The following is a 27070-nucleotide window of genomic DNA, read 5'->3' on the forward strand; positions in this document are numbered from 1 at the left end:
AGATAACATTCTGAAAGCAAGCTGAGACACCAGAACACAGTCAAATTAATACTTGTGTTAATATTCAAATGCATCTAAGTTGTCCCACCTGTGATTTATTGTGTGTAAATCAAAATTCTACTCAGTTTTGACTTCTTTTCCTGAATACATAATAACAAAAGCTAGCACAATTAATTTTGAAGGGAAAAATAAATACATTTATACATTGATTTTATTCAAGGGGGTGAGTGTTTAAAAAGAGTTCATATTTTAAAGTCAACTTGATTCCATTTCCATCTAGTTATTTCTTCACATTTTGTTCTTAGAGCAAAGTTGTAGTCCAGAATTCCTTATCCTGAATTACACAAGAATCTCCACAAAGTATACAGGAATTGTACATTTAGTACATGATGAACCAGGCTGTAAAAGACACTACAAGAAAGCAGACGTGTATCACCCATTACTTTGGCTGGGTAAAGCTATGAAAACAATCTGTTGTTATGACAGCTGCAAAATCACCCCATTACTCAGGTCTCTCCTCTCTGCCCAGCTTCACATCTTTCTTTGCCTTGTGCACACATCCATTCACATGTGCCCTGCTACAGTGGCTAACTCCAACTATTAGCTGGGGCATTAGCACTTGTTTGTTCCAGCCTCCCTCACAATCAGACTCACACCAACCTGTCACTTCCAGTACCAGCCTGCGTCCCCAATGGCACTTCTGCTCCAGCCACTGCCTTCTCCTTCACCATCAAGTCTAGCCAGTGTCCCTGAAAACTTCGTTCTCTAGGGTTGATCACACTCCCCTTATTGTACACCAACATACTGTCCTCATGCATGTCCCTCTATTCCTGCAATTGCCTTTAGCTATTGGGTTAAGTCAAAGTCACTGGAACTGGCAACAGCATCTATAGTATCAGATATACCCTCACCCTAGTAGTATTATCTGTTCTGAATTTTGCAATTAACGATCAAAGAAATGGAAGGATTTCAAAAGGTGGAAGGATAAAATGAAAAGGATTTTAGAGTATAAAACAGTAACTAAAAGAAAGGACAGGGAGGAGGGCAACCTTCAAGTAAACAGCAATTACTCCATCCCTTTAAGCATAGGCTCTGATAGAGTAACACACTGTACTAATATAACATGTAAATTCAACTTGTAGTATTATTTAGCCTGCTTTGTAGGCAGTTAAATTTATTTCTTCAAAACTGAATAAAGTAAATAGGCAATTTCATAGCCACATTGTAAAATATCTCAAAGTGTTTTAGAATATTCATTAGGCAGCTCCGTAAATCCTACGTTCTGCCATTCTTCTGATCACTCCAACAGGAAATGCCATTCTGTATTAGCTGACACTTCTGCAAAGTGAATGTGAAATTGTATCGACAAACTAGTCAGTGCAAATCTCTGACTCAGTGTTCTCTCACAGTTTAAACAGCTGTCTCAGGAGCAGGGCAATAAGGAATCAAAAAGCAGAAATCAAGATTTGTTTTCCCTGCTTTAAAATAAAACTCCAACAAACCAGAACTTCAGCCTAAGTTCTCAAGGTGGTCCTACATGCTTTGGTGCCTACAAAATGAAGATCTTGTACATGCATCCAACAAAATTACAAGCACAGGAAAAACAGTAAGAATTCTCCTAAAAAAACAAATAGCTGTACTTCCTGAGTTTGCCCACAAAAATTTTTATATATATATATTTTTATATATATATATAATTAATTCTTGAGAATACTTCGAATTTTTTATTGTACCTGTCCTTTAGATTGAGTCTGTGCTTATAAGCATTGATTGTAAAAGATGTCATAGTAATAGATTACATATGATGATTGTAAAAAGAGACATATTGCAATCCTAAGCTTGCCCACCTGTTGTACTTGGACCTGTGTAGCTTTGATTAACACAAAAAAAAATATTTAAATGGAAGGAAGGATAAAACTTAAACCATGAAGGACTTACAAAGAAGGATGGTTATGCAACACAGTCAATTATGTATTCAAGATGTGCTGTTGTGGCTTTGCCCATGTTCAAAGACAAGATTGCTCTTGATAGTGGGTCAGTTCTGGCTAATGCACTAAACGCAGAGAAGCTTTTTAAGGACTGGAAAAATATATCCAACTGAATTTGTAAAGCACAGTTAAAAAGTTTTCATTTCACTCTAAACAATTCATACTTGAAATTCAAAACAAAGTAGACAAGTTTAACATTCATATACCATTTATCTACTAGAAGATCATAGAAGATCAGGAAGCAGAGGTACTCCTGTGAGCCCGCAGGCTGCAAGCATTTCACATTAGCATTGACACAAACAACTCACAGCTTAAGTCATTATATCAAAATGGCAGTTGCAAGCAAGCCAGCTTTTCACTACCCCTGTCTTGATGTTCACCCACTGCACTTCAGCCCTATTGCTAGCTAAGGGGAGTACAGAACATGCATGTAGTTCAAAGCTAAGAAACGCCCTCCCAGGTTCCTGCATGGAAGCCATAAGCGTGGGTTTCTGGTATCATAAAAAGGTAAATATCAGAAATAACGCTACATTTAATTCACTGGACACTTATCTCTCAAACAGGTAACTTGCCATATAAAGCTGGTAAAAATAATGATTAAGATACTTTTTACAAACACAGAAAGGAATATTGAATGATGCTACTAAGATGAGACTCCACAGACCTCGCTTTTGTGATCTTGCTTCAGAAAGATTATGCTTGTGATGTCAGAATTACTGTTGAGATTCCATTAAAAAAAAAATCAAAATGGGATCTCTAAACCATAAAATCTTTGAATATCATCCCAAAAAATGAAATATGGACCCAATTAGATAAAATTTTCCAGTTCGGATTTGGATTCTCTGACATCCTAGTACACAATAAACTCAATTATGCAGGGTTTCTGCATTATACCTAAGTCTGTACCCTGGAAGTCTTCAGCATGGACACTGCACTTATCCAGGTTAAAACATTAGGATTTCAGAGTAAGGCCAGCCATAAACTAATAGGTAGACTATGACAAGAAAAGTATTTATGTCAGCAATACATGCCCTTACAGGGTAAGTATTTTTCTGAAGTGAATAAATATCGGACAGTTTAAAAACAGATCCCCAGCCTCAGACACTACTGAGGAGAGGAAAAAAAACACACACCTCTGCAGTTCTCAGGCCTTGAACTAACATCTTGCAATGGAGCATAATCAAAACACGGGTCTGAACTGTTTGCCTTTCCTCCATGTTGAATCAGATGGAACTGTTCTGGTAAACAGCAAGCTTCATTTAGGCAGTGCCAGCTGTCACAGCGCAGCATTACAGAACAGCTCCCTGGGCTGGGCACAGCCACAGCAGAACATGTTGCCCAACACACCATATTTACAGAGGGGTGGAGACAACCAAAACACCCTACCTGTGCCTCTGGACTTCCTTTATTGCTAAGATACTCCCGCAGGAGTGGAAATTTCCTGCAACACTGAATGTTAGTCACCAGAAGAAGACGGTCAAAAAGTGCTTACTGTCTTGAACCAGATTCATATTTGAGGTAATTTTGTTTTGAACCAATTAAAGATCAGTCTGGATACTCAAACCTCAGACTTCTTGTTTACTCAGTATAACTGTGTGTGGTCTCATAACTTCACTTATTAAAATTCACTTCTTGTTCTTTTATTAAGTCAGAAGAGAAGGGAAAAAAGCAGCTAAATGTCTCACGACAGTTCTCAATATGATCCGATTCAGCTGTATGGTCCTAACACCTCCAATTAAGACTACATTTTCTCTCCCTCACTTAAGCAATTTGAGGTTACCATTGCAGCTTCATCTCAGCCTGACTGAAGCTGAAAAGCCTATTCATGGTTTCTAGGCAGAAAAAGTTAGAAGTACACCATGAATGCCACAGCTTAATCCTGTTTCACACTTGGTATGATTTTTGCATGACACAATAAATGAACTATTATAGATAACTATAAATTCCAAGGATGCTAATATCACACAAATTAATAATTCATAAAAAAGGAAACGCCAGTTTTACAGTCCCACTAGACCCAGTGCTGAATAATCTAACTGTTCATTTGCAAACACACACCAGAAAGAGAAGAGGAGAGAAGAGGAGGCTGAGGGGGGACCTCATCGCAGTCTACAACTTCCTCGCGAGGGGGAGTGGAGAGGCAGGTGACCTATTCTCTGTTATCACCAGTGACAGGACCCGCGGGAACGGTGTGAAGCTGAGGCAGGGGAAGTTTAGGCTGGACATCAGGAAGAGGTTCTTCACCAAGAGGGTGGTCGCACACTGGAACAGGCTCCCCAGGGAAGTGGTCACTGCACCAAGCCTGTCTGAATTTAAGAAGCCATTCGACTGTGCACTTAGGCACATGGTCTGAACTTCTGGGCAGGCCTGTGCAGTGCCAGGAGTTGGACTTGATGATCCTTATGGGTTCCTTCCAACTCAGGATATTCTATGATTCTAAGACACATTTTCATGTGTTCATACTTTTGTACATGCAAAGAATTTGCCATGTTACAAGTGTTAAAAGCACCAACATTTTATCTCCATCTCTGCTGCAGAACAGCAGGTGCTACCATCACCATGGGAAGTAGGGGAAGAGAGATATTCATCAGCCATTTCAGCACTATGCTGAAGAGCCAGTTTCTAGAGGTTCAGAATACTTGCAGATCCACAATCAAAGCTTCAGTTTCAATGCTCAGAGCCATAAGAGCACTTGGGAGAATTTCTGTTATTGACAGAAAAAATGCTTAGGAATACTGAGGTGTAAATCTCACTATGTATTTTCTACAGAGGCAGCATCTGCCCCTACATTGTGATCCAGTAATTTCCATGCAATAGTACTCCACAAGGCAGGTTTTATAACACTTCTTTTACTTCAGATTTCTCTATGGCACCAGAAATATATATACACACACATATTTAGTTTTTTTTAAAAAAAATATATATATATATATATCATTTACCTTTCATCTCTTCGACCACAATGCTTTAAAGATTTGAACCATGCACCTAAGTAGGGGTCAATGATTTATTTAATATTTTCAATCATTCTGCTTCTTTTGTCTAAGCAGCACTGGCATTAGATCCACAGAAATAGATGTAAATATCACATTGTAAAGACTGTTACATAGCTCTCCAATTTACCAATTGCCATAAAAAGTGATTGTTGAATTAACAGGCATACCTGGCTTCCTAATTACATTGCTTCAAATTAAAAGCAAATAAGGTATAGACATTTATGATTAGTAGAGGAAAAAGACACTGATGCTTATATTTCAGCATGGGATCACAGCTGTGCCAAGTTTATCTGCTTCAATTAAAACTCCAATCACCTCATAAAGCTGAGATACCTGCAAATAGGAGCATAAATGTACCCTGGCATCATACGGGTTTCTCTTCCTTCCATGACATCACACTACTACAGTCCTAACTTCTTAATCTTGAACACCATGAAGCAATTTTCTTCATGCTTGCACTTCGGAACTGGCATAGGTCATTCATATTTACAAAGCCCTTTCATAAAAAAAAAATAAGTAAATGACAGAAAGGCAGCAGTATGAGGAGAATTTCAAGGGTTATAAAGATGTCATTTAAAAAGCTGCATTTCCAAGAGATGTACGATGATTACATAACTGCACCTTCCATTTATAAGAAGTAAATTTCTTATTCCTGTTGTGAACATGAATTACTCTCGTTTTACCAGATGTGATGTTTCTTTTAGTATCCTAGGCCTGTCTTAAAAAGTGGAACTTGCACAGCAGTCCACTGGTCTTCAAATGCTCTAAAGAAACAAAACTGGCAATCTATTTAAGGAACTGTTTTTCTAACACCAGGGAGAAATATTTTGACTTTGGATAGAACGCAAAATTCCCACTGAAGTCAGTGAAAGAAGCATTTGGATAATAAACTGAGACCAATAGTGACATACCCCAATCTTTTCCTATTTATATTGGATAAAAAGAGACCAGTGGACACTTACCAAGCAAATGTAAAAACAAGATATTTTTTATAGTAAGTAGTTTACTGCAGGCTATCCAAGTCTCCCACCCATCATTGCAATTCATCATCCTGAATGATGTGGTACCCACTGTTGTTTTGTGGTGTTTTATTTGGTGTGTGTTGGTGGGTTTAGTTTTTTTTTTTTTTTTTTTTTTAGGGGCGCGGTTGCCCTTTCCCTTCTCTTCATCTTTTAAGACCAACTCATTTAATGAAAATATTCCACACCACGAGGGTTCATAGTAGCCATTCCTCACTCCCTTTCTACTCAAGTTTTTATCTACTCCTTGCACTAGTTGCAAGACAGAGCTGATAAATTTCTCTGCATAGTGCAGTTTTTCTTTCTATTAATCAGGCTGGTGACTGCAATATTATTTCTACTATTGCTGGGTTTACTGAAGCCTGAGAATGTTTTTAGGCCATTTGCTGTGCCCATTCAGTACACTACCTTCCCTTTACAAGGTTAGAGCATTCTCGACCCTCCCACACAACTGCTGTATCCCTCCATTTTCTGGAATGTGCAATATGCACATTCTTTGCCTGGGTGATTTGATACTCTCTTAAAGCATAACCTAACCTCCTGGCACTCATTTTTCTGTAGGCAGATTTTATGTTATTCTCTTCTCTTGAATAAAATAGCATGATGCACCCAGTCAGAAAAGCAGATGCAGGAACAGGAAAGAGGAAATGCGATCTTACATAATGTAAACAAAGGAAGCCTCCACAGAAGCTGAAGGGTTACAGTATACGGCACATGGACCACAAAAGATATAGGGGTGCAGAAGCAAAGAATGTTTTGAAGGCTCTTACATGGTCAGAGAACTTATCTTTTTACTCTAAAGATCGGCTTTCCATCAAAATCCAGAATTGGCTTGTTTCTTAAGTTCATTCACAACTTTCAGAGTATATATGTGCATTCATGTTTATTATAATTTGAAGCTTCTTGTGAAATTTCATTTTGAGTAAATACCTACACATACCTGAAGTCAAATTTATGTTGAGTATCATATTGATCACTCCTCTGTCTTTCCTGGAGTGCTTCCATGTGCTCTTACACAGCTGCTACACTCCACTTCACCAATGATTTATGATTTTCACACCTATACACATTTTTTCCCCAAGATCTACTGTTGCCCAGCTGTTTTACTAGCTAATACACTAACTAATACAGTAAAATTTCAGCGACTGCTGTTGCATTCTATTTGAGCGTTTTGCATCTATATTTTTATATTTTAATGATGCTGGAATACCTAAATGAATATGCAATTTTACATTTCTTATTAGGGACTCTCCCAAACAAACAAGTATAGCTACAGGAACAAAATTTTAGACATTTCTCCTAAACTTAAGGGAAACATCTTCTTGTTTCAGTAAGTGTTCTTTAAAGGAAAATAAAGATAAACATGAAATTATCATATCTCAATACGAATTCTCAAAAATAAAAAGATCCCCCACATCATATAAATCTCTATTACCCTCTGTGATCTTTGTTGCTAAAAGTAAAACACCAAGTCACAGTATGTCTGGTGCTATAAAAAAACAGTCCCTGTAAGGCTTTAGTACTTCTGTTTGTTTTTCTTCTTTAATTATTCATCTCGGTGGCAAATTTCAGTTTGTCTGAGAGTCTCTATTTAAAAAGGTTTCATCTCTGGAAGCAGTCTACTCAGGGAATCACAAAAACCCTCACATTCTCATGTTTTCAAACTCAATAACCCCCTTATGACTGTTATCAGCATATTTTCGATACTTAATTTAATTAAACAGCTGACCTTTTCAAATGCTGGAATTTCACTGAGATGATAAACAGCTTTGGACCTAGAGTATTCGTACTAGAAAGCCACCAGTCCTGACCTAGGATTTGCTGAGTTTAGGCTGAATTCTTGGACTGGATTCCAAATCCCTGTGTTTGGATATCAGCCTTTGGCACTGGCTCATTTCTATCCATAACAGTAATAAATTACACAGTTAAGAATTTCATACTGATTTAAGAGCCTCAACTGCCAGCAACTTCAATACAAACAGAAAGTTCTCAAAACATTATGGAACAAGTGTTTCAGCTCCAACAAGATCAAAGTGATTTAAATTCAAGCTGGATTCCACTAAGACTACTTGCTATATGCATTAAAAAACAGGATGGGATAACACTTTTTTGAACACACTATGTTATTTCACTTCAGGGATTGTCACATCTCTGTTAACCTCCACCACCTCCACCTCCCAGGAAAGGCCTCCAGTCAGCCAGCCCAATGAAGATGGCCGCTGACAGAACACTGACTAAAAGTGGCACAGAGCCAAAATTCAGATTGAGAACTGTCAAGGAAATTGTTTTAATCATAAGACTTATTTTATGTTAGTATCATAGTAAGACTTCACACTAAAGTGTCAGGAGGACCATAACTGAGGCAAATTTAAAAAAAAAAGAAAAAACTTGATAACTCTTTAGGCAAAGTAATATACAGGCTGACAAGGAAAACGCACCCAAGACTAGACAAGATCTCCATAACCATACACTATAGTATCACACTGACACACCACCTGATTCTAATTCCTATATGATGCATGCATTAACACAAACAAACTGGTCACCCCCAGGGTCATGATATCATTAGAAAAACCACAGGGGGACTAGCACTCAGTCCTGTGCGGGCATTAAGTAGTACATTGTAATGTATTTCTTGAAGAAAATAACAGATCTATATGATACTTACTCAAAGTAATCCAAAAATGACATACTAGAACTAGGCATTTGTACCAAGCCACAGAATGGCTCTTCTTAACAAAAGAAATGGGGCACACAGCCAGGAGGTGAAGACAGGATAAAGGTGGGTAACCTAAGTGACGTTTGGCTGAACAAACAGTGGGGATCATCTGTGATGACAGAACTATTTCACTGGAAAATGGCTTAGACAAAAGAAGAAAAAAAACAACTGTTTAGCCAGTAAAATGCAAAAATAAAGCTGCTAGGAAGTCACGAAGGAAAGTAATATTGCACAACTTCTTTTAAGGCACCTCTCAGTGCACTGTATCATAGCATCATAATTTAGATGAAGAAGAAACACAATAGAAAGAAAAACTAAATCTGCACTCATCTACTCCTCTGAATGGTTTCAGGTGCATGTTTGCCAACTGTATTTGCATAAATGCCACACACACAAAGATCCTAACTGAGACCTCAAAAGTATTAAGACAAATAAGTCACTCTAGGTAATGCTGTAAAAAGTTACATTTTTCAGAGGCCTCTATGCACATACTCTGTAAAGTTTCCCTCTGAATTTTTAGAAAAAGCAGTTTCCAACAAATACTTCTACAGCACTTGCTTGTGAAGTATGATTAGGGGCTGTGATAACATAGTACACTATTTGTCTGCCATGCAACCACATGTAGAAGTTTTAAGAACTTCCTTAAATTGCTGTTTTATTTGAAATGACCAAAAACTATTTCTTGATAGCTACTAAAAATCAAATTCCACCACTAACTATTCTAAGAGAGCAAACATTAGTTTTTTTTCTCCCTGCTGCAACTATCAGTATATAAAACTATAGTAATCTTGTTAGCCTTTTTTTTTTTTTTAAACATCTAATCAGGAAAGGATAAAGTAGAAGGCTTCTGTTTTAACCTTTATCTGGTGACTAAGCTATATTTTAAGCATCTACAAGATTAATGTTTACTTCCTAACATGTTCTGTAGCAAGAGTTTATCTTCCAAACAGAATACAAGGATCGCATTGTACAGCACCAAAGTAATCAGAAAGTAATCTGGGTAAATTAAAAATCATTTAAGGTGCTATTCCTCTCCAATACTGAGCATTCACAGATTAAATTGAAGTCAGACTGCAGAATCTCAGCATGTTTTGAAGCCCAAGACTTCAGAGCACCTTTAAAGTGCATATCTCTGCTGTACTGATCAATCAGCTCCAATCCTTCCTGGCCTAAATCCGTTTCTAGCCTAATTCAGCTCAGCCTAAGATGCCCAGTGGAGTACTCATGAGGCTTAAAAAGAGGGAAATATATGAGGGTGGGTGACAACTGAAACTATTTTAGATGCAAGACTGCTGCATTCAAATTTGACTTGATGTGCTATGCATTTTCCGACTCGATTGAGCAACCCTGTGGAGTAGCAAAGTTTTGAGTAACATAGGAAGCATTACCCTCCCATATATATTGAAAATAACTATTTTAGGCCTCTCTTTGCAACAGGGAATCGTCTGAGATATCAAGCTATTTCTCATGTAAACATATATAAACAGCACTAAAGCCTCCCTGACTTCTGGTAATCAGTCTTGTCAAAATCCTGCCACAAACCAGGAAATACAAAGTACAGAACATGGAGACCCATTGCCTCCGGAGTGATGTTCACTTCTGGAAAAAAGAAAATTTCCAAACATGGAACGATAGCCTCTATGTAATTTATTGCCATGCGTACCTCATTCTATGTTAAGAGAAGAAACTTCAGATAGTATGATCAAGAGCTAAATCCAAAAACAGTGCACTGAAGAGTTAAATGAACTATACAGACACCAAAGAGTGTGGGAATGAAATGTATGAATGCACCAAGAACTTGAAAAAAAAGTTAACATTCAACGCTTGCTTTTCACTGTCTTTTCACAGGTCAGCTACGTCTGCAACGTATATCGCTCTCATCTTGCAACTTCTTACTTTCATTCCAGTCTTGGAAAGCTGCATTAAAATTTCCCAAGGGCTCATAATTCAGCAAGTTTGCCTGTTGCAGCATACTTCTGTGCTTCTGCTATAATACCAATTTCAACAAACAAATCACCAAGTTCTTAACAAATCTACAAGGGTATGAAAACTGAAGAATTATTAAAAACCAACACAACATATCAAATGGTTGACTACAGCTTTTATAGTTGTTTAGCTGCTAAATCCTTCCTTATTGTCCAATTGATTTGAACGGGGTTGTTGAATTTATATCCACAAAAAGAGAAAAACAAATTGCATGCATATTCTTGCATGCTTTCCACAATCTATTACAGACATGAAAATGAGCATAAAACTCATTTATTCTGATAGAACAACACAACATGAAAACACCTAACTTTTATATAGTTGTTAATAAAAGATTTAGTCATAAAATTTGTATTTTTGTATATTATATATGGACATAATTTTATAACTATATCCTAGGAATAGAAACATTCACAGAACACAGCTAGGCAGAAAACATAACTGATGGATTGCGTAGATTTTCACAATTGACAAATTTGCTTCTACTTTGGAAAGAGCTCCTTGCAATTATAAAGACTTGTCAAGACAATTATTGAAAGCAGAATGTGAAGAAAGCTTAATTTGCTTCAATTTTTAGCCTCATAGTGTGAAATATTTTTAAAAATAAGTCAAATATTTACTTTCTGTCAGAAAAAAGACTTTTAGTATCACCACCTTCTCCCTTTGCTGGGTATATAAAACCCAGTTAAACTGACAGTTTTGTAAGCATTCAAATTTTGGCAGGCTATTATTTATTGAAAGTGAATTTTAATGCCCTCCACTATGGAAAGACAACCAATGTTATGCCCAACCACCTACAATCTTTCACGTGAGGATTGGAAACTCGGGAAATACAAGCAAGAAATTTCTTCCATTCTTCATAGAAAATACTATCATAATTGTGTGTGTGTGCTTTGTTCTTTTCTTTCCCCAAAAAGGTGAAACTTACACAGTAGGCAGGAACATAATCGGTGGATGAGGATGAAATTTGACTTAAAGGCAGGTGATGAGATTTCCATAAGCCAGATAAAGATCTACTCACTCAGCTCCTAGGGCATAGAGCTCTTGTGAACTCTATTTCCCCCATTTCTTTTCAACTCACGCCAAAAGGCCTAACACCTGCTCTGCCCTCACGAAACATTTCCCCAAAAACTGTGCATTATCAAACATATGCTCCATAACACAGTCAATGACATAGAAATCATGCCTAACTTGTGCCATAACAAAATGCAATGTGCATTACAGAACCCTGCCAAACTACAGACACAATCTTGAATATCTTCATTGCCTTTTCTTTTCTAATCTAATTCACTTATTTCCAGTATTTATGCTGCTTACCTTTTGCATGCTTCCCAAATCAGGTAATACAATTCAATTTTTACAGTCATTTTTGCATTCCTATTCCCAGTATTGCAATGACTACATTCAAAGTACTGCAGAGAACTTCAAGAACAAGGTAATTTGGGCAACAAAAACATCTGCGCAGACATCTTGTATTCTTCTTAAAGAAATATAAATTTCAGAGTGAAATTGAGTATACCTGTGACAATTTTCATTTTGGATAATAGCTTTTCAACTGTTAAACAATTTCACTATTGCTCTGAAATAGTAACCTAGTTTCATTTTCATTTCAAACAATTCAATCCATTTATTTTCAAACCAATCCATACAGGGAATTCTATATCATTTATAAGAGAGGTTAAATGCATGTGACTTATTAATAACAAAAAAATCTACCTTATTAGCAATACAGCAGAAACAAATGTTTCCCATACAGTATTACATGAACCCTTTGACTTATAAACCATGCTCTAAACAAACAGTAAGTAACCTAACACAAAGATCAGTCTTCATTTGTGATGTGCCACAAATTACATTACATGTTATATAACACATTGTATGTTTATTCTGGCTCAGATTCTTTCACCTGTTCTTCTCCCCTGGCATTGCTAGCACTACCAGATGGGTCCATTTTAAATTTAATTAATTTGCCCTGTCTCCTGGGATTTCAAAGAAGTAAAGCACTGACAGGAGCCCTGGTTATTTCCTTTCTTGGATAGAAAAAAAAAATCTAGACAGTGATTTTCCTTTTAAGAACAGAATACAGCATTCACAAATAAATATCTGGGGAGAACATGTGTGGTTCAAAGAAGGTAAAAATAGTACAATCAACAAGCATATGCTTAACTGGGAACTTCCCTAGACTCTAAGAGTAACATTATTCTTTAGTCAGTGCAAATGGCTCAAAAGCCATTTTATTATGACAGTAGAGCAAGCATATTCATCAGTGTCTATACACAGACAAAGTAAAAGCCGTACACCCTGCATACCAAACTACACAGATTCCCTTCTTGGCAGTCTTCATTCCCTCTATCATGTTACTTGTCGATTCTTTCAACCAAATCCTGTAACACATTACAATTAATTTTTCATCTCATCCAAAATAAAGACTTTTTAGTTCTTTTACTATCTGTTTCTGAAAGTTTTAACCACCTGCAGTTCCTTAAAAACAGTAACTGCTGTAAGGGACTTGCAAGCTATGTTTCCTTTGCAACTTGTACAAATAGAGCAAATGGATACTAACAAAGTCATCTTATCTTGATTACTAGGTTGCTTTACATGGACTTGGGCAAATCAGTACTTTACAACCCCCCCCCCCCCCCTCCTGTATCTCTCATTATCTACACACAGAATGCATGAGGCACAGAATTGCCCCTTAGTTAAAACCAGCAATAGAATCTGGTATAACTACACCTGCAAAACTACATGGCTTCTGAATACTACAATGATTTCCAAATGTAACATTCAGATTCCTCCTTGGGTATTTTGATGTTTCAGATGGCCTTTTCAATTGTTAGGTCCAATTTCAAATACACTATGCTCCTTGTATCAAGTGGTACGTTTTAAACCACTGTCTTTGAACCCTAACAAGAAATTTTCCCACTTGCAGAAAATACTGCAAAAATACCACAACCCTTTCAGACCTATAAAAGGAGCTTAAATGGTGTAGAAAAGCCAACACAGCACAGGAATGAGTTTTGCTTCAAATATATCAATATGAAACACAGACTGACTTACAACCAGTGCTGCTACCTCTCTAAAGTCTGTCTGCCTAATGGACACGTTACATCTCTCCTGATGTTAAAACATTCCCATGAATTTTTGCTCTTAATGTCACAGAATCATGTAAGAACTTCAGGTTTTCACCTTCTAGTGATATGCTTATAGGGTGCAGATTCAAAGCTATGTGAACTAATCAAAAGCCTGAGGCAAGAAGACAAATAAAAACAACCTATAATTAAGTTCTGAACAACTGAATGAGCTTACAAATACTTAACATCAACGAAGCATTGCCTACAAAAGAATCTGTACTGAATTAAAACACAAATTTTAATTATTTTAGTATAAAAAAAAGGAAAAAAAATTTAGCTCACTTCGATGTTCTTTTAAACTATTAGAAATGAGCCCAAATACACCAAAATAATCTGACCAAATGAAAACAGACACCCAGGAACCAATACAAATGTAGTTACAGAGATGAAGAACCCTCTACTGTAACTGATATTATTGATTAAAGCACTGCTATAGTCTTAAGACAAGCAATTTGCTCTGAGATTTTTAGATGAATTGCCATCACAGAGCAGATTTCCATTTACCTACCACAGTTAAGTTCATTGATTTCAAAAGACACAGATGCAACATTTTTTTCTTAGGGAGTTGAACAATAGCTTACATCCACACACTACTTTAAGACAAACAAGTATTTTACAAACCAACAGAAACTACAGTCATGCACTCACAGCTGAAGACAACCCACTCCCAAGACCAACACTACCTGTCCCAAAGAAAAAGACAATTAAATCTGAGAAATATTGCTACTAAAAAAGCCTACACTTTAAATGATGCCTCTACTTGTTTACAAAACGACATTTTAACAGACCTGAGAGAATGCTAATACACACGAGAGAATCTTTACAACTCAGTTTATATTTCCAGAGTTTTTTAGAACTTTTACCTTTAATTGAAACTGTCATGACCCTTCTCTCCCCTTCCTTTAAAAGTTTTTAAAGGTAAAAGCCCCAGAGCTCAAATTTACAGTGACATGAAAAGCCCTCTGAAAACAGCTTGGGCACTAAGCTCTATTACCTGTTATCACAATCTGTAACACTTATTTTTCTCTAAATCAAACATACCACACCTGCTTAAAAACAGTCTGTCCCCAAACAATTCCATTTCTCCTCAGTCAGGATATAAAATATCTTTATCCATACCAACTTCATACACCCTTCAGAACCCTCAGAAAATCAATAAATAAAAGATTATTTTAGAATATTTACACTGAAATGGATCAATAGTTCTGTCACAGCCCAACACCTATGATATTTTAAGGCAATATTGGATCATCCAAAGTCATAGGTCTCACTATCATCTTCGCCAACCTGTTGGTTCATTTTCCCATCTGCAGTAGCCTGCCAGGGTCACAACAGCCAATGCACAGAAAGAAGTCCATGAAAGAAAACTGAACTCCAAAATTAACATTACAGCACAGCAGAAAAAAAAAGAGCTCTCTAGAAGAGCAACTGTAGGAAACTGTACATACATTATAGTGATTTAAAAAGTCCACATCAAAAAGAAAGAAAAATAAAGCCAGAAGCATGCCAAAAACACTAACATGTTCCACCCCCCCCCCCCCCAAAAAAGCACTGCATAATCAGACTAACTGCACATTTACAAAAATTGAGGTATATTAAAAGAACATAAGAGCTCCACACTCTCTGTGCTTCAGCATTTATACCCTCAAGGCTAGCTCTGGGGACTGAATACCTGTTAGCAGGTGCAGTGAGTGTATTAGGTGTGCTGGAGCTCATCTCCCTACATAGTTTCACCTGAAGGCAATCCTCTTACCAACTCCAGAAAAGCTGGAATTTACTTTTAAAAGTGCATTCCTTATCTGGCTAAAACACTGAAATGAACAAAGCTACATTCACCAAAAGGACATCATTAAATTAATACTTTTATGTCTAATAGAGTAGAATGTCTATTGGAGTGATGTCTAATAGTGAAATCCACCTCACTTTTAAAACTTTTTGGTATTTAAATTTTACCCATGAGATCCTTTCTGCTCAGCAAAAGCACCTAAAAATGCAGTTAAGGATCAGGAGTTACTGTTGGCTGGGGGTCACAGCCTGTCCTCAACACAGGTCCGCTACCTTGCAGAGTCTCCTCCCAGACTTTACAGTTTGGATTTATTAGCAGTATCAAACCATGACCTCAGGATGATAAAGCCAGTCTTACAAGACATAATCTAAAACACTGCAGCCAGAAAACACTTAACTTGCTCTGCGGGATTTTTTTTAAGTGGTAAATGATGTAACTTTGCTTAAACAGACATTAGAACAGATGAGGTTTGGCCTACATCACTTTAAATTCATATGAAGCCATAAAGTTGATGTAAACGTAACATCACATGGCTTAAACACCTTCACAGAATTAATTGTGTAATCAAACATACTCTAATCCAAATTCACTCACTCACACCATCTCAGGAGTGCACAGGTGCAATATAAATGCTCACTAGCCACCTCAAGCTTTACCTGCCATGATCCCATCCCTTCCCCCCCACCCCCCTGCCTGCAACACCTACCCACATCACTCATATCCATTCAGAGTGTAATCTGGCCCACCTGTTAACAGGACACAGCAATGCCCTATCTGATCACTAGTGAAGGATTTTGATAATTAGTAACCCCAAAGCTTTCTTTTTTTGCTGTATGCAATGCAAGCTTGGAGTCTTTTCTGCAGTACCCTTGGCCTGTTTCATACTGAAATACTACCTATTTCAAAACCTAATGTTCTATTTCTCCATGTACTTAAAGTAAACAGAGAAGCCCATAAAATTCTGCATTTACTTTGTTGCTTGAAAAGTAAGTAAACATTTCACCCTAGAGGTTTAAGTATTTTCCACCGCTACAAAGTATGAACACACATCCTCTCATTCAACCACTCCTTAACAAAAAGGAAAGGTTTCTGAATAAACTTTCTACAGTCAGTTGTAAGGACACACTTCACTTTCGTATGCAGCTGGCACAGGACTACGACTAAGATCTATTAACCAAACCATTAGCATTTCTCACCTTATGAACACCAGCCCAGACTGTACTTTTGCATGTAGAGTCAATCAAGGCAAAGTTTATGTGCAGCCTTATTAAAATCACTGTAGCCATAGAAACAATAACCTGTTCTGATTACTCCCCATAATTTTAATATGGGAGCATGAAAAATTTGCTTCTCCCCTATTTTTAGTGAAGTTATTTCTAAAAAAAGCAATTGGCTTGAAATAAATATTTTTGTTTAAGGGGTGTGTATCAACCTCTTAAGTAAAAGAACATTAAAATTAGAGTATTAGATGTTAATACAAAAGACACTACTGCTTTTAAAAGCTTTAAAACAGTGTGTAACTTCACAAACACTGAAGTACCTTGTCCACTGTTTAAATATAGAAAGAAAAGAATCCAGGAGATTAGGCAGACCCTATTCAACTTGAGGTCCAGTATACGCTGTTCCAAAAGAAAACGGTAAGTACCTGGATTTTAGCTATGCTCACTGACAAACACCTAAATAAGGAAATAAGTTTTCAAGACTAGATTAACAGTGCCTCTTTCTGAAACCATCTGAAGTTATCACTGTCTCTGAAATCAAACTTTTTATTCAGACCTTAAAAATAAAATAAATTTTGGTGTCTAATAAAGTGTTTTGTGCAAGTGTTGACTTAAGTTACACATACTGGCCTAAACAGCTGCTGTATGAGTTTTCTTTAAAAAAATACTCATAACTTAATAACAATCATAATGCCATCAATTGAAAATTAAAAGATTTTATCTCAAAACATCAAAATGTTTTTTCTTCCATTCCTAGAATCACATCTTATCATTTAACTGAAATATGCCAAGGTTTTCCTACAGTACATACCATTATTACATTCATTACATATCATTATTACATATCATGAAAAATGTATCATTTAAATCATTCAGGCAGAGTCAAATCTGAACACTTTGGATAGCATTTGCCACTTTTAGTAAATGAAAACTTTATTCTGATGACACATTCCAAGGATGCAAGTAAAATGATTTTTTGTGAATAGGAAAAAAAAAGGGGGGGGGATTTTATTTTTTTTAAGGAACAACAGATATGGAATTTGAATTCTGCTTTTATTACTCATGAAAAGACAACATTATAACTTACATGTGTAAGAAGGTGTCAGAGGATGAAAAGGAGCATTTAAGTCAAATGTTGTATGGCCTTAAACCAAAAGAAAAAAAAAATCCTAAGCATATAATCCATATCTCTGTAAAAAAGCGTAACAGACCATAACCTTATCCTGCAGACAGCAGAAAAATAAAACTGTGGTAAAAGACGCAAGGTATACATTATTGCTGAAAACCTGAAACGATATGAAGATAATGTGAACATAGAAACAGCTGTTCACTGTTTCTAATGCTGATGGAATCTGAAGCCTTCGATATAAATGCACCTGCAATAGAAGACAACTAACACAAGAAGCTGGTAAAAACTTCCCACATAATACAACCAATTTATCTGATGTGTATAACTAAAGCATTAAAAAATTGCTTTATGCAGAGAAACATTAGCACCACATATAGACAGACCATGCAGTTTTCTTCTAACTAGACTGTGCTTTCATTCCAAGTAATAAAAAGAAAAAGGCAAAAGGAAGGTGTTTTTGTGTTGTTTTTGTTGTTGTTGTTGCTGTTGTTGTTTGTTTTTTTTTTCCTTCAGTCCTTAAAACCCATGTAGAGCGTATCAGCTTCCTCATGAAACCCTATTTATAGTAGGGTAACCTAGAAAATGTAAAAACATGACACAACATTGACCTGTTGACTGGCAAACTCACCGTCAAAAGAGTGACGGCCAGTCACTGGTAGTCAAAGGATTTGCCAGGATATTTGAAAGCTTCTGAAGTACTCCACACTAACTATGACTGTTGTTACAGGTCAAAGAAGCTAGGAACCTGTTTCAAATAATCTGTCCAGCAGAATACCAGTGCATAATCACAACAAAGATGAGTTTAATAGAGTTCATAATATGGAGAAAAAAAGAAAAAAAAGATGCTAAAACAAATAATCAAATACAACACTATTATTCACTTTATTCATGTAATATAAAGGCCATCATTTGCAAATTGTTTTGTTTTTTTTTAAGACATATCTATTATGTTTCCCCCAATCTTAAAGTAGAAAATAAATCCAGCATCAATACTGCTACAGTTGAACTCATTATTAATAGCACATTTAGAGTGAGTCACCTTTTCAGTTTAACAAGTAAGAGATAACACATTACATAAGAATCTAAAAGATACCGTGAAATTGATGAAATATATCAAAAAGAAAATGACAAATATTTAGTTAGCATTTGCTTGGACAAAGGGGAACAAATCTGTATTATAACTGTATTCTTCAGTATATAAAAAGTAATTAAAAGTGCAGCACAGTAAAGCTGCATCTAATATTATTGTGACAAGCCTCTCAAATTCTAGCCCAGTTGTTTTGTTATGTTACAATTGTTTATTATGGTACAGCATTTCTCAACAGCCTTTCGGCTCGGTAATGAGACTTGTCTTTTTTTACCCACTTTATGTTAGCAGTTCTGATATCTATGCATCTATATAAATTAGGTGGTGAAAAGGGCATTCAAAGGGATTTCCAGGACTGCAAACACATCTCTGTCCTGCAGGTGAGCCACAGGGCAAGGGACCTTTGCCAGTTCCATCAAGTGGGCACTTACTGCGTCCCTAAAAAATACCCAGTGCTTGTCCTTGCACAACAGCTTGCAGGAGAGATGCCATGATGAGATATTGCCAACAGTTCAAGCACGCAAATTTTGATTTCCAAGAGCAGGGGGGCTGGAAGGAGGTGCAAGTCTTAACTGGAATGGAAACATACCTTGTGTGATTTTTAAGTATTGTTTCTAATGTGGAAATCCCAGACATAATGGCCACAAGCCAAGTAAATATATGCCTCTACAATAAAAGAAAAAAGCTTTTAAAAGCTTAAAATGTTAACATAAGAATCATTTGGAAAAAAAATATATACATATATCGAATTCATCTAGAACACTGTGAACATCTAGGCCCGAGTCCAAAACCATTGAAGTTATTAGGATTGTCTCCCTCTATTTCAAGAGGCTTTGGATAATGCTCTCAGTTTCTGTAGCTCTGAAGCTGACAAATATATGCAATATATCATCTCAAAGCAAACTGAACTCAACACATGTCAGTGACAGCACATTCATTTAAACAGAACCACGCATACTATATATGGGAATAAAGTGTTCCTTTCACAGATGCAAGCCCGATGTATTCTCAGGCTATTAATACCATCAGGATTCAAAATGGGCCTTTCCTGACCAATGCATCTCTGACAGGCATGGCAGACAGGTATCTTTCTTTTTCATTTATTCATGCAGCTATATTATTGGCAAAAGTGCTAACAGCAACTTCTACTGCATTGCCACCTTCTTTTGTCACCCAAGAAGACCTATGTGCCACAAAGAGTACTTGCACTTACAGACCATGAGGTTGAATCTGGAAGGTGTAATCAGCCCTGTGTAAAGTTGGTATAAATTCTGCTCAAGCCTTATGATCTCATAGGGTTTGGCACTGTCCTGTCACAGGACAGGAGCAAGAGTTAGGCCTTAAGCACTCAACCATGTAGTAGCAACTGAATCCAGGACAGAAACAAAGCATACTGAGATAGCTTTTTCAGTTGTAGTCCCTTTCTTTTTCCCTCTGAAATTACATGTGGGAGAGAAAAATATTTTTTGACTATTAATATCCACACATGCAATTTTCCAGCAAACTTTCCCTTAGAAAAATTCCACCTGAGTTGTATTCACAGTCCTTCTTAGACTTCCCACTGACAATTTGATAATCTTCGTATATGTGAAATACATAATTATATGCAGGGTTACTATAAGCACTTAATAGAACCCAGACAATACCCCATCCCCTAATTTCTTCCAAAATTATTTTATTCTTCCATCTGACTAACTTCTCTGGAACTTCTGTCCTACCTTTAACACTAGAATGCATCACTGCTTCTGAATGAGAGCCTGATCTTGCAGAGGAATTATTACCAGCCAACCCTGAAATTCACATAAACTTTCATCAATTGGAGCTAGATTCCACAGAATAGCAGAGCCAATCTCTGCAAATCCCTCTGGGGGGAACAGTGACCACTGTTCTGCATTTTGCCTGCTGACTAGAGATTACTGCTGCTGCTTAAGATCTGTCTCAGGAAGGACACTCAATGACTAAGATTCGCAATCCACCTTCTTGCAACAGTACAGGACAGACATGGAACATCATTGCTTTTCTAATTATAATCATTAGATCCTGTCCCTACAGAGATTATACTTATGACCAGTGCTCTCTAAATTTTCAGTGTTTCTGTATCCGGGGCTATAAACTGCCCTCACTCTGTACCAGAAATCCCACAGCATCAAAACTGTGTACATAGATCATTGTTACTAAAAAGCTTTTTGTTCCCTATTACAGGCATTTCTTCTGTTGTGCTAAACTGGAAAAAATTGTGAAATCTAATGGTTTTCAACCAACATCTACAGACTCGCAAATGTGTGACAGTTGCAAATTCTTTCTGAGCACAGATTTCCTCCTCAAATATATGCGTTGCAAAGCCTTGAGAATAAGTATTACACTGCATCAAAATAACATTTCTGTCAAGATTGTTAGGTTTACAGCTTAAATCCTTGTCCATACATTTTCTTTCCTGCATACATAACCAATTTTATCATGTCTTTATAAAATGTGAAATCCATTACGAGCTTCAGAGAGCTGAAAGTGCCTTCTATTTCACAGGAGACCAGCAGCGCGGCAAACAGCCGCACACCCCTCTTCATATCCCTGTCTCGTTCACTTGTAGGAACACCATCTGCAAAGAGCCGCAAGCACCTCTTCTCCCAGTCCTTGACCTCTTGAATGTGCTTCTGTCTCAACTGCCAACCTGTCCAGTGGGACGCTCGCAGGGCACTTACACGCAGACCGCCTGATAGCCATGAGACGGTAACGCTCCTGTTTCTCGAGCCAGATTGAGCATGTGACTGAAGAGTGAAATGCTTTGCAGCCCACTGATAATCTCTTGAGCCTCCCAGTTGTTCATACACTTCTGTTCAGTCCATCTTCGAGAGAGTCAAGGTGAGGCTTCCGCACACAGATTTAGGTGAAGGTATTTCCAGCGTTGTCCCCACACAAGCACCTTCTAATGTATTCTCCTACTCTTCTGAGTATACTGTGCCTGCCTTGTTTTTAGTTTGTTTCTTTAGTTTTATTTGGAGAGGAGGTTTACTTCAGTACTGTTAGGGAATCAACAAACCTAGCTATCGAAGAGACAGTGTGGCCGAAACACTTCTTCTTTTAGGGAAATCAGAAATTTTTCCATTTACAAACTTCCCCAGGCCTTATAGGCCTGGGTGAAAACTCTCAGCTTCTCAAAGAGGCCTTCTGCAAACATTGCACTTCCAGTAAAACTTCCATTTTTCTACTGACAACAAACAGCAATGTTGGTCAGTTTCTACTGACCCAATCTAGCACTGTGTAGTTTATTAAACTTCCCAAATACGTAGACTAATATCAAAGAATACTATTGTGGCTTGTCATTTCAGGCCAGTAACTGCCATCTATAACCAAGGACTTCATTTGATATACAGGTGAGTCCTGGATTGTGGGGAGAAAAAGCTCTAAAATCATGCCAACGCAGGCATAGTGATGCAGACAGCACCTAGCCTAGCACCTGCCTTGAAGACAAAAGCGGCACACAGGTACCACCCTGGGGAGCCCAGGAGCAGTGGTACAGGGTCCAGTGTGGCATTCTTCAGACGGGTACAGTGTGCACTTCATGCTGGACTTCAGCTCCTCAGCTTCGGGAGCTGTCCTGCCCCAAACTTGTTGTTTCTCATTTCACTGCACCTTCTTGTTTAAGAGATTGTTCAAAGCCAATATACAGCATCATTAATGTTTATGAAAAAGAAAATGCTCTTCAGGAGCACAGAAAATGCAGAAGCAGATCTATAACATCAGAAGAAATACAGATTGTACAATAACTATTTAGCTATTGTGTGTAACTGCAGACTTCATTGCGCTATTTTATTTTCATTATTACTTTATTTCCAGAAACAAGAACAACTAATGGAGTTGCTCAGAATGAAGCCATTGAATTTGAAGCTCGTGTTCTACTTTTAATATACAAACAGGAATGAGTTGGTCGAGGGACAAGGACAAAGCAAACAGAAGACAAGTTCTTTAACAAAATCTAAGTGTTTCTTAAAATGCAGACGTAAACACTGAGGAAAAAAAAACATCATTTGTTATATCTCCACAAAATCACTGTAGCTAATTTTGCAAGAATTACATTTAAAATTATAAACCACATTAAGTAAAGTAAAAGAAGGGCTTCAACTGTAATGACTCACATTACATGAAATACTGACAACAAAGGTCAAGATTTATGTTTTTCTTTTCAGCATATTTTAACAAATGTCATCTCACAAAGGAAGCATGGAGCATAAAAATTCTGTAACTTCAGCCATTATTGGTACTATATGATTAATATTAATGTTCTATTAGTACATAGCGATATAAATTGGAATGGAATTTCAAGGGGCAATGCTTGTCATTCTATTACCAGAAGTTTTAGTATTCTCAACTTACTATATCTTGACTTTATCTCAAAAAAAAAAAAAACCAACAAAAACACAACAAGACACTGTACTGAAATTTCATACCACAAAGTGTTAAACTATTTATGCCACATTTTTGAATTCCAACTTGAAATTCAGTTAAGGAGGAAAAAATGTTCTAAATTCTTCTATGCAGCCATTAAAAAGGCTTACATTCACTATGTTAAGTTGACCATCACAGATAAAACTGAGAAGTCCGATGTGGAAATTAGAGTATAGCAGGAAGAAAATGAGATTTTTGCAGTTCCTTGCAATAACATACATGGATATAGGTGTTAGGATAGAAACTCTGTGCCCTCTGCCTTTTAATATACGAGTTATCCAGCAAGAAGCCAAAGAAAAGATATGAAAAAGACTTCTCTTAGCTCACTCTCTGGGACCACTCTTTACGTAGATGATGAGAGGATGTTGGACATCCAGCTTTCCTACAACCCACAGAGTAGCAGAAGAGGCAGTATGGGGAAGGAAAGGTCCTACCATGAAGAAAAATTCTTCAGTTCCACAGCAGGAGGAGCTACTTCTCGTAAAACTGCTTTTGCTAGCAGGTCCAATACAGTCGACAGAGTATGAGTGTGCATTTGCATTTCTCACCTGGGCACCGTTGCCCAAGTTACCATGCAGCACAAAGTGAGTGTTTGGTAACAGCCAAGTTTACGGCATTTCCAGTTTTTCCTTCAGTTAGCATTCATACCCTAAATAATTTAAAAAGTGTTCTGCAGTACCTCATGGCTCCTTACACACAGAATTCCCTCCAATTCCCCATTTTAGCGTGGAAGGAATGTAGGATCAGCCCTTGAAAGTTCTTGTTCAGAGGCTTGAAAACCCTTGGAAGTGTAACAGGCATGCTCTAAAAAGAGACGTCATCTCCCCCTACCTGCAGAGCCTTCTATCCTGCTGCCCCAGGGAGTGATACTCATGAACTTAGCTACTTCAAGTCTCGAGCATGGAATCAGCTCCGATCTTGCTACCCCAGGTAGCTGACGTCTGTCAAATCATTCAGACTGGGAGAGCTGGAACCCGCTGGCGGTATCTGTTATTTAGCTAACGGATACATTTAGCCTAAGAAACTTTAAGGACAACTTAGATATGCTTTTCTGTATTGTTTAAGAGATAAATGATCTTCTTTAACCATGTCCCAGCAACAGCTATCACACCACTGAGACCCACCAAGACACTATGCAGAGGAAGTCTGCGCAGAAGCCTCTCAGCCCTAACTTTTAGTTAATTCAATGAAAGAAGCAATAGGTGATAACCTGTAGGATTTTCTTTTTCTTCAGGATCCCTTATAGCCCTTGCAGATTTGTCCCATCATGCAGAGAGGAAAATGCTAAATATACCTAGAAGGATAGTAATATACAGAGGATAAGTCTTAACTACTCCTCCATTCTCAAAAAAATGTCTTTCACAGTTGTAGGAATTGATATTTTTACAAGACACATTTATTATCACAAATTCATTTGAGCTTTGTCATCATACCTGGCTAATACATCTGAAAAAGTTCAGGCTTGGTTTTGAATAAACTTAAAAACGTCTATAGAGAAGTGATAATGCCTGGAAGGTTTCCTGCAGCTTAAAGTTGAGTTAAAAGCTTTTATTTATACCGTATCTCTAGCAAACTCTTCTTCCATAGATAGGCCAAGTTCCTTGCCAGTGCCCTACTTCCAGCCGCAACGGAGGGGTTCTTTCAGGCAATCCTAGCTGGACACTCACCTAGCTCAACACAAACGCACCAACAAACTACCCTAACTTCTCACACTCTAACTCTGTTTCTGGTTTCCCTAAGTGTCAGATCCTTGCGGAGCTGGGTTATGCGCCGTATCAAGCCTGTTTAGGGGGAGGGGACAGGAGAAAGGGGAAGACAGCTCACTGTACGTCAAAGCAAGCCAGCAACCTAGCAACCATATATTAAAAGGTGTGTGTGTTTTTGTGGGTGTCTGTGTGCCAGGAATAACTGAAGCAGATATTATTCCATTTGTAATCCAAAAAATGTGAAAAGGGAAGGGGAGAAACTCCAGCTGCTGGTCTATTTTGGGGTCTGTCAAAATCTACTTTCACAAATATAGAGTCTTAACGCTTTCTATCCCATTTGTCTTACACAAAAATGAAAGTCTGGACCTGAGCGGATTCTTAGTCTTGGCTTGAAGGGTCTCCTTCAAACCAGAAGGCGACCTTACGTCACGTACCACACTTTCTTCCAGCTCGTAATGTGCAAAAACTGAAAGAGTTGAGAGGTTGCCTCAAAAATTTTGCAATTGGATTAGAGGAATACTGACCTAACGTCTTTCATTGGAATTCACGGAACACCGCTGGATATCTACACTTAATTTATGAGACAGACATGTAAGAGATTCTCAGGGAATGGAACTAGCTTTGACAAGATTTACTTGAGTGACAAGCTTACCTTCTTAATTTTCCCCAAGTTTCTCACACCGTAGGAGAATCAAGAGTTTAGCTTGGCACGAATGTGCTCCCACCCTACGCGGTCCCAGGGGGTGCGCACCAACTTCTGAACCACCCTGTCCCGACGTGCCAGTGCGCACCTTGCCAAGTGGGCGAGCTGGCCCCAGGCACACCCTCAGTGCCACTGGACCAAGACCCGTGTGCATCCCTGGGAGGGCTGTGAGGAGCAGAAAAAGGTGAGGGGCACCTGTCTGGGCTGCACCCAGTGCCTTGCCCCCCAGCCACACTCCCCGCATTGCCCCAGGCAAGCCCCCTGGAGCAGCACGCTGCCAGCCTACACCAGCCCTGTGGCACCTCCTGCGCTGCAACCTCGCCGAGGTGTCCCGGGATACAAGGCTGGACTCGTACTCCTCCTCCTCACCACCACGGCCGCACCAGACCAGCACCAGCAGCACAAAGGGAAGGAGAGGGAAGGGGTGGGGAGTTACCTTGCTTTTGACCCCGCAGTGGCAGCAGACAGTCCACAGGTACTTGAGGGTCCTCCACAGCAGGATGATAAACAGTCCCCCAAAGAAAGTGACCATGGACGAGGCAAGGAAAGCCCACCACATGCGCTGTCCGCGGCTATCGCAGGGCACCTCCATGGTCACCGGGATGATGAGCGCATCCATCTTGGGCACATTGACGGGGGAGGAGGACGAGTCTGTGTTGAGATTGTTGGCGTTGATATTGTTACTCATTCTAAGGCCGCCGCCGCCGCCGCTGCCGCCCGGGTAGGAGCCGCCGCCGCCGCCGCTGCCATTTGCCATAGCTAACGGCGAGCCCGGCGCGCAGGGGCTTCCGAGAGCTCCTCCCGCCGCCAGCGCCCCCCAAAAAACCCATCACCAGCCATATTGCTCCCGCCGCCGCCGCTCAGCGGGAAGAGGAAAACGAGAATAACGGCAACGAAAAGCCAAATCAAAACAAACGAACCGACCGACACAAAAAAAAAAATAATAATAAAATTAAATTAAAAAGAATAAAGAAAAGCGACCGCAACAATCCCCGGGTCCCTCTCGGGAGCCGACAGGCCGGTGAATTCCGAGCGTCCTCCTTGCACGGCGAAAATAATATCAAAAAAATAAAAATAAAAATAATAATGGAAAGGTAGTCCGCTCCTCCGACTCCCACCCCTTCCTTCTCCCGCAAACACGGCCCCCACCCCGCCCA

At 38.4% G+C, this 27070-nt stretch overlaps 1 protein-coding gene across 17 annotated transcripts in view; it reads right to left on the reverse strand.

Moving 5' to 3' along the window:
* KCNMA1 (potassium calcium-activated channel subfamily M alpha 1) overlaps nucleotides 1-27070 on the reverse strand; it is a 472598-nt gene that overhangs the window by 444952 nt on the left and 576 nt on the right. For 6 of the 17 annotated variants that reach the window (XM_083843582.1, XM_083843577.1, XM_083843591.1 and 3 more), the window contains exon 1: nucleotides 26350-27065. In XM_083843582.1, the coding sequence (XP_083699708.1) occupies nucleotides 26350-26670 (321 nt within the window). In that variant the 5' untranslated portion in view covers nucleotides 26671-27065. Of the gene's footprint in view, nucleotides 1-26349; nucleotides 27067-27070 lie in introns of those variants that run through there. The other 11 variants (XM_083843581.1, XM_083843590.1, XM_083843589.1 and 8 more) reach the window with 4 other exon arrangements.

This window comes from Anser anser (genome assembly GCF_964211835.1).
Source record: "Anser anser genome assembly, chromosome: 7".
NCBI lineage: Eukaryota > Metazoa > Chordata > Aves > Anseriformes > Anatidae > Anser > Anser anser.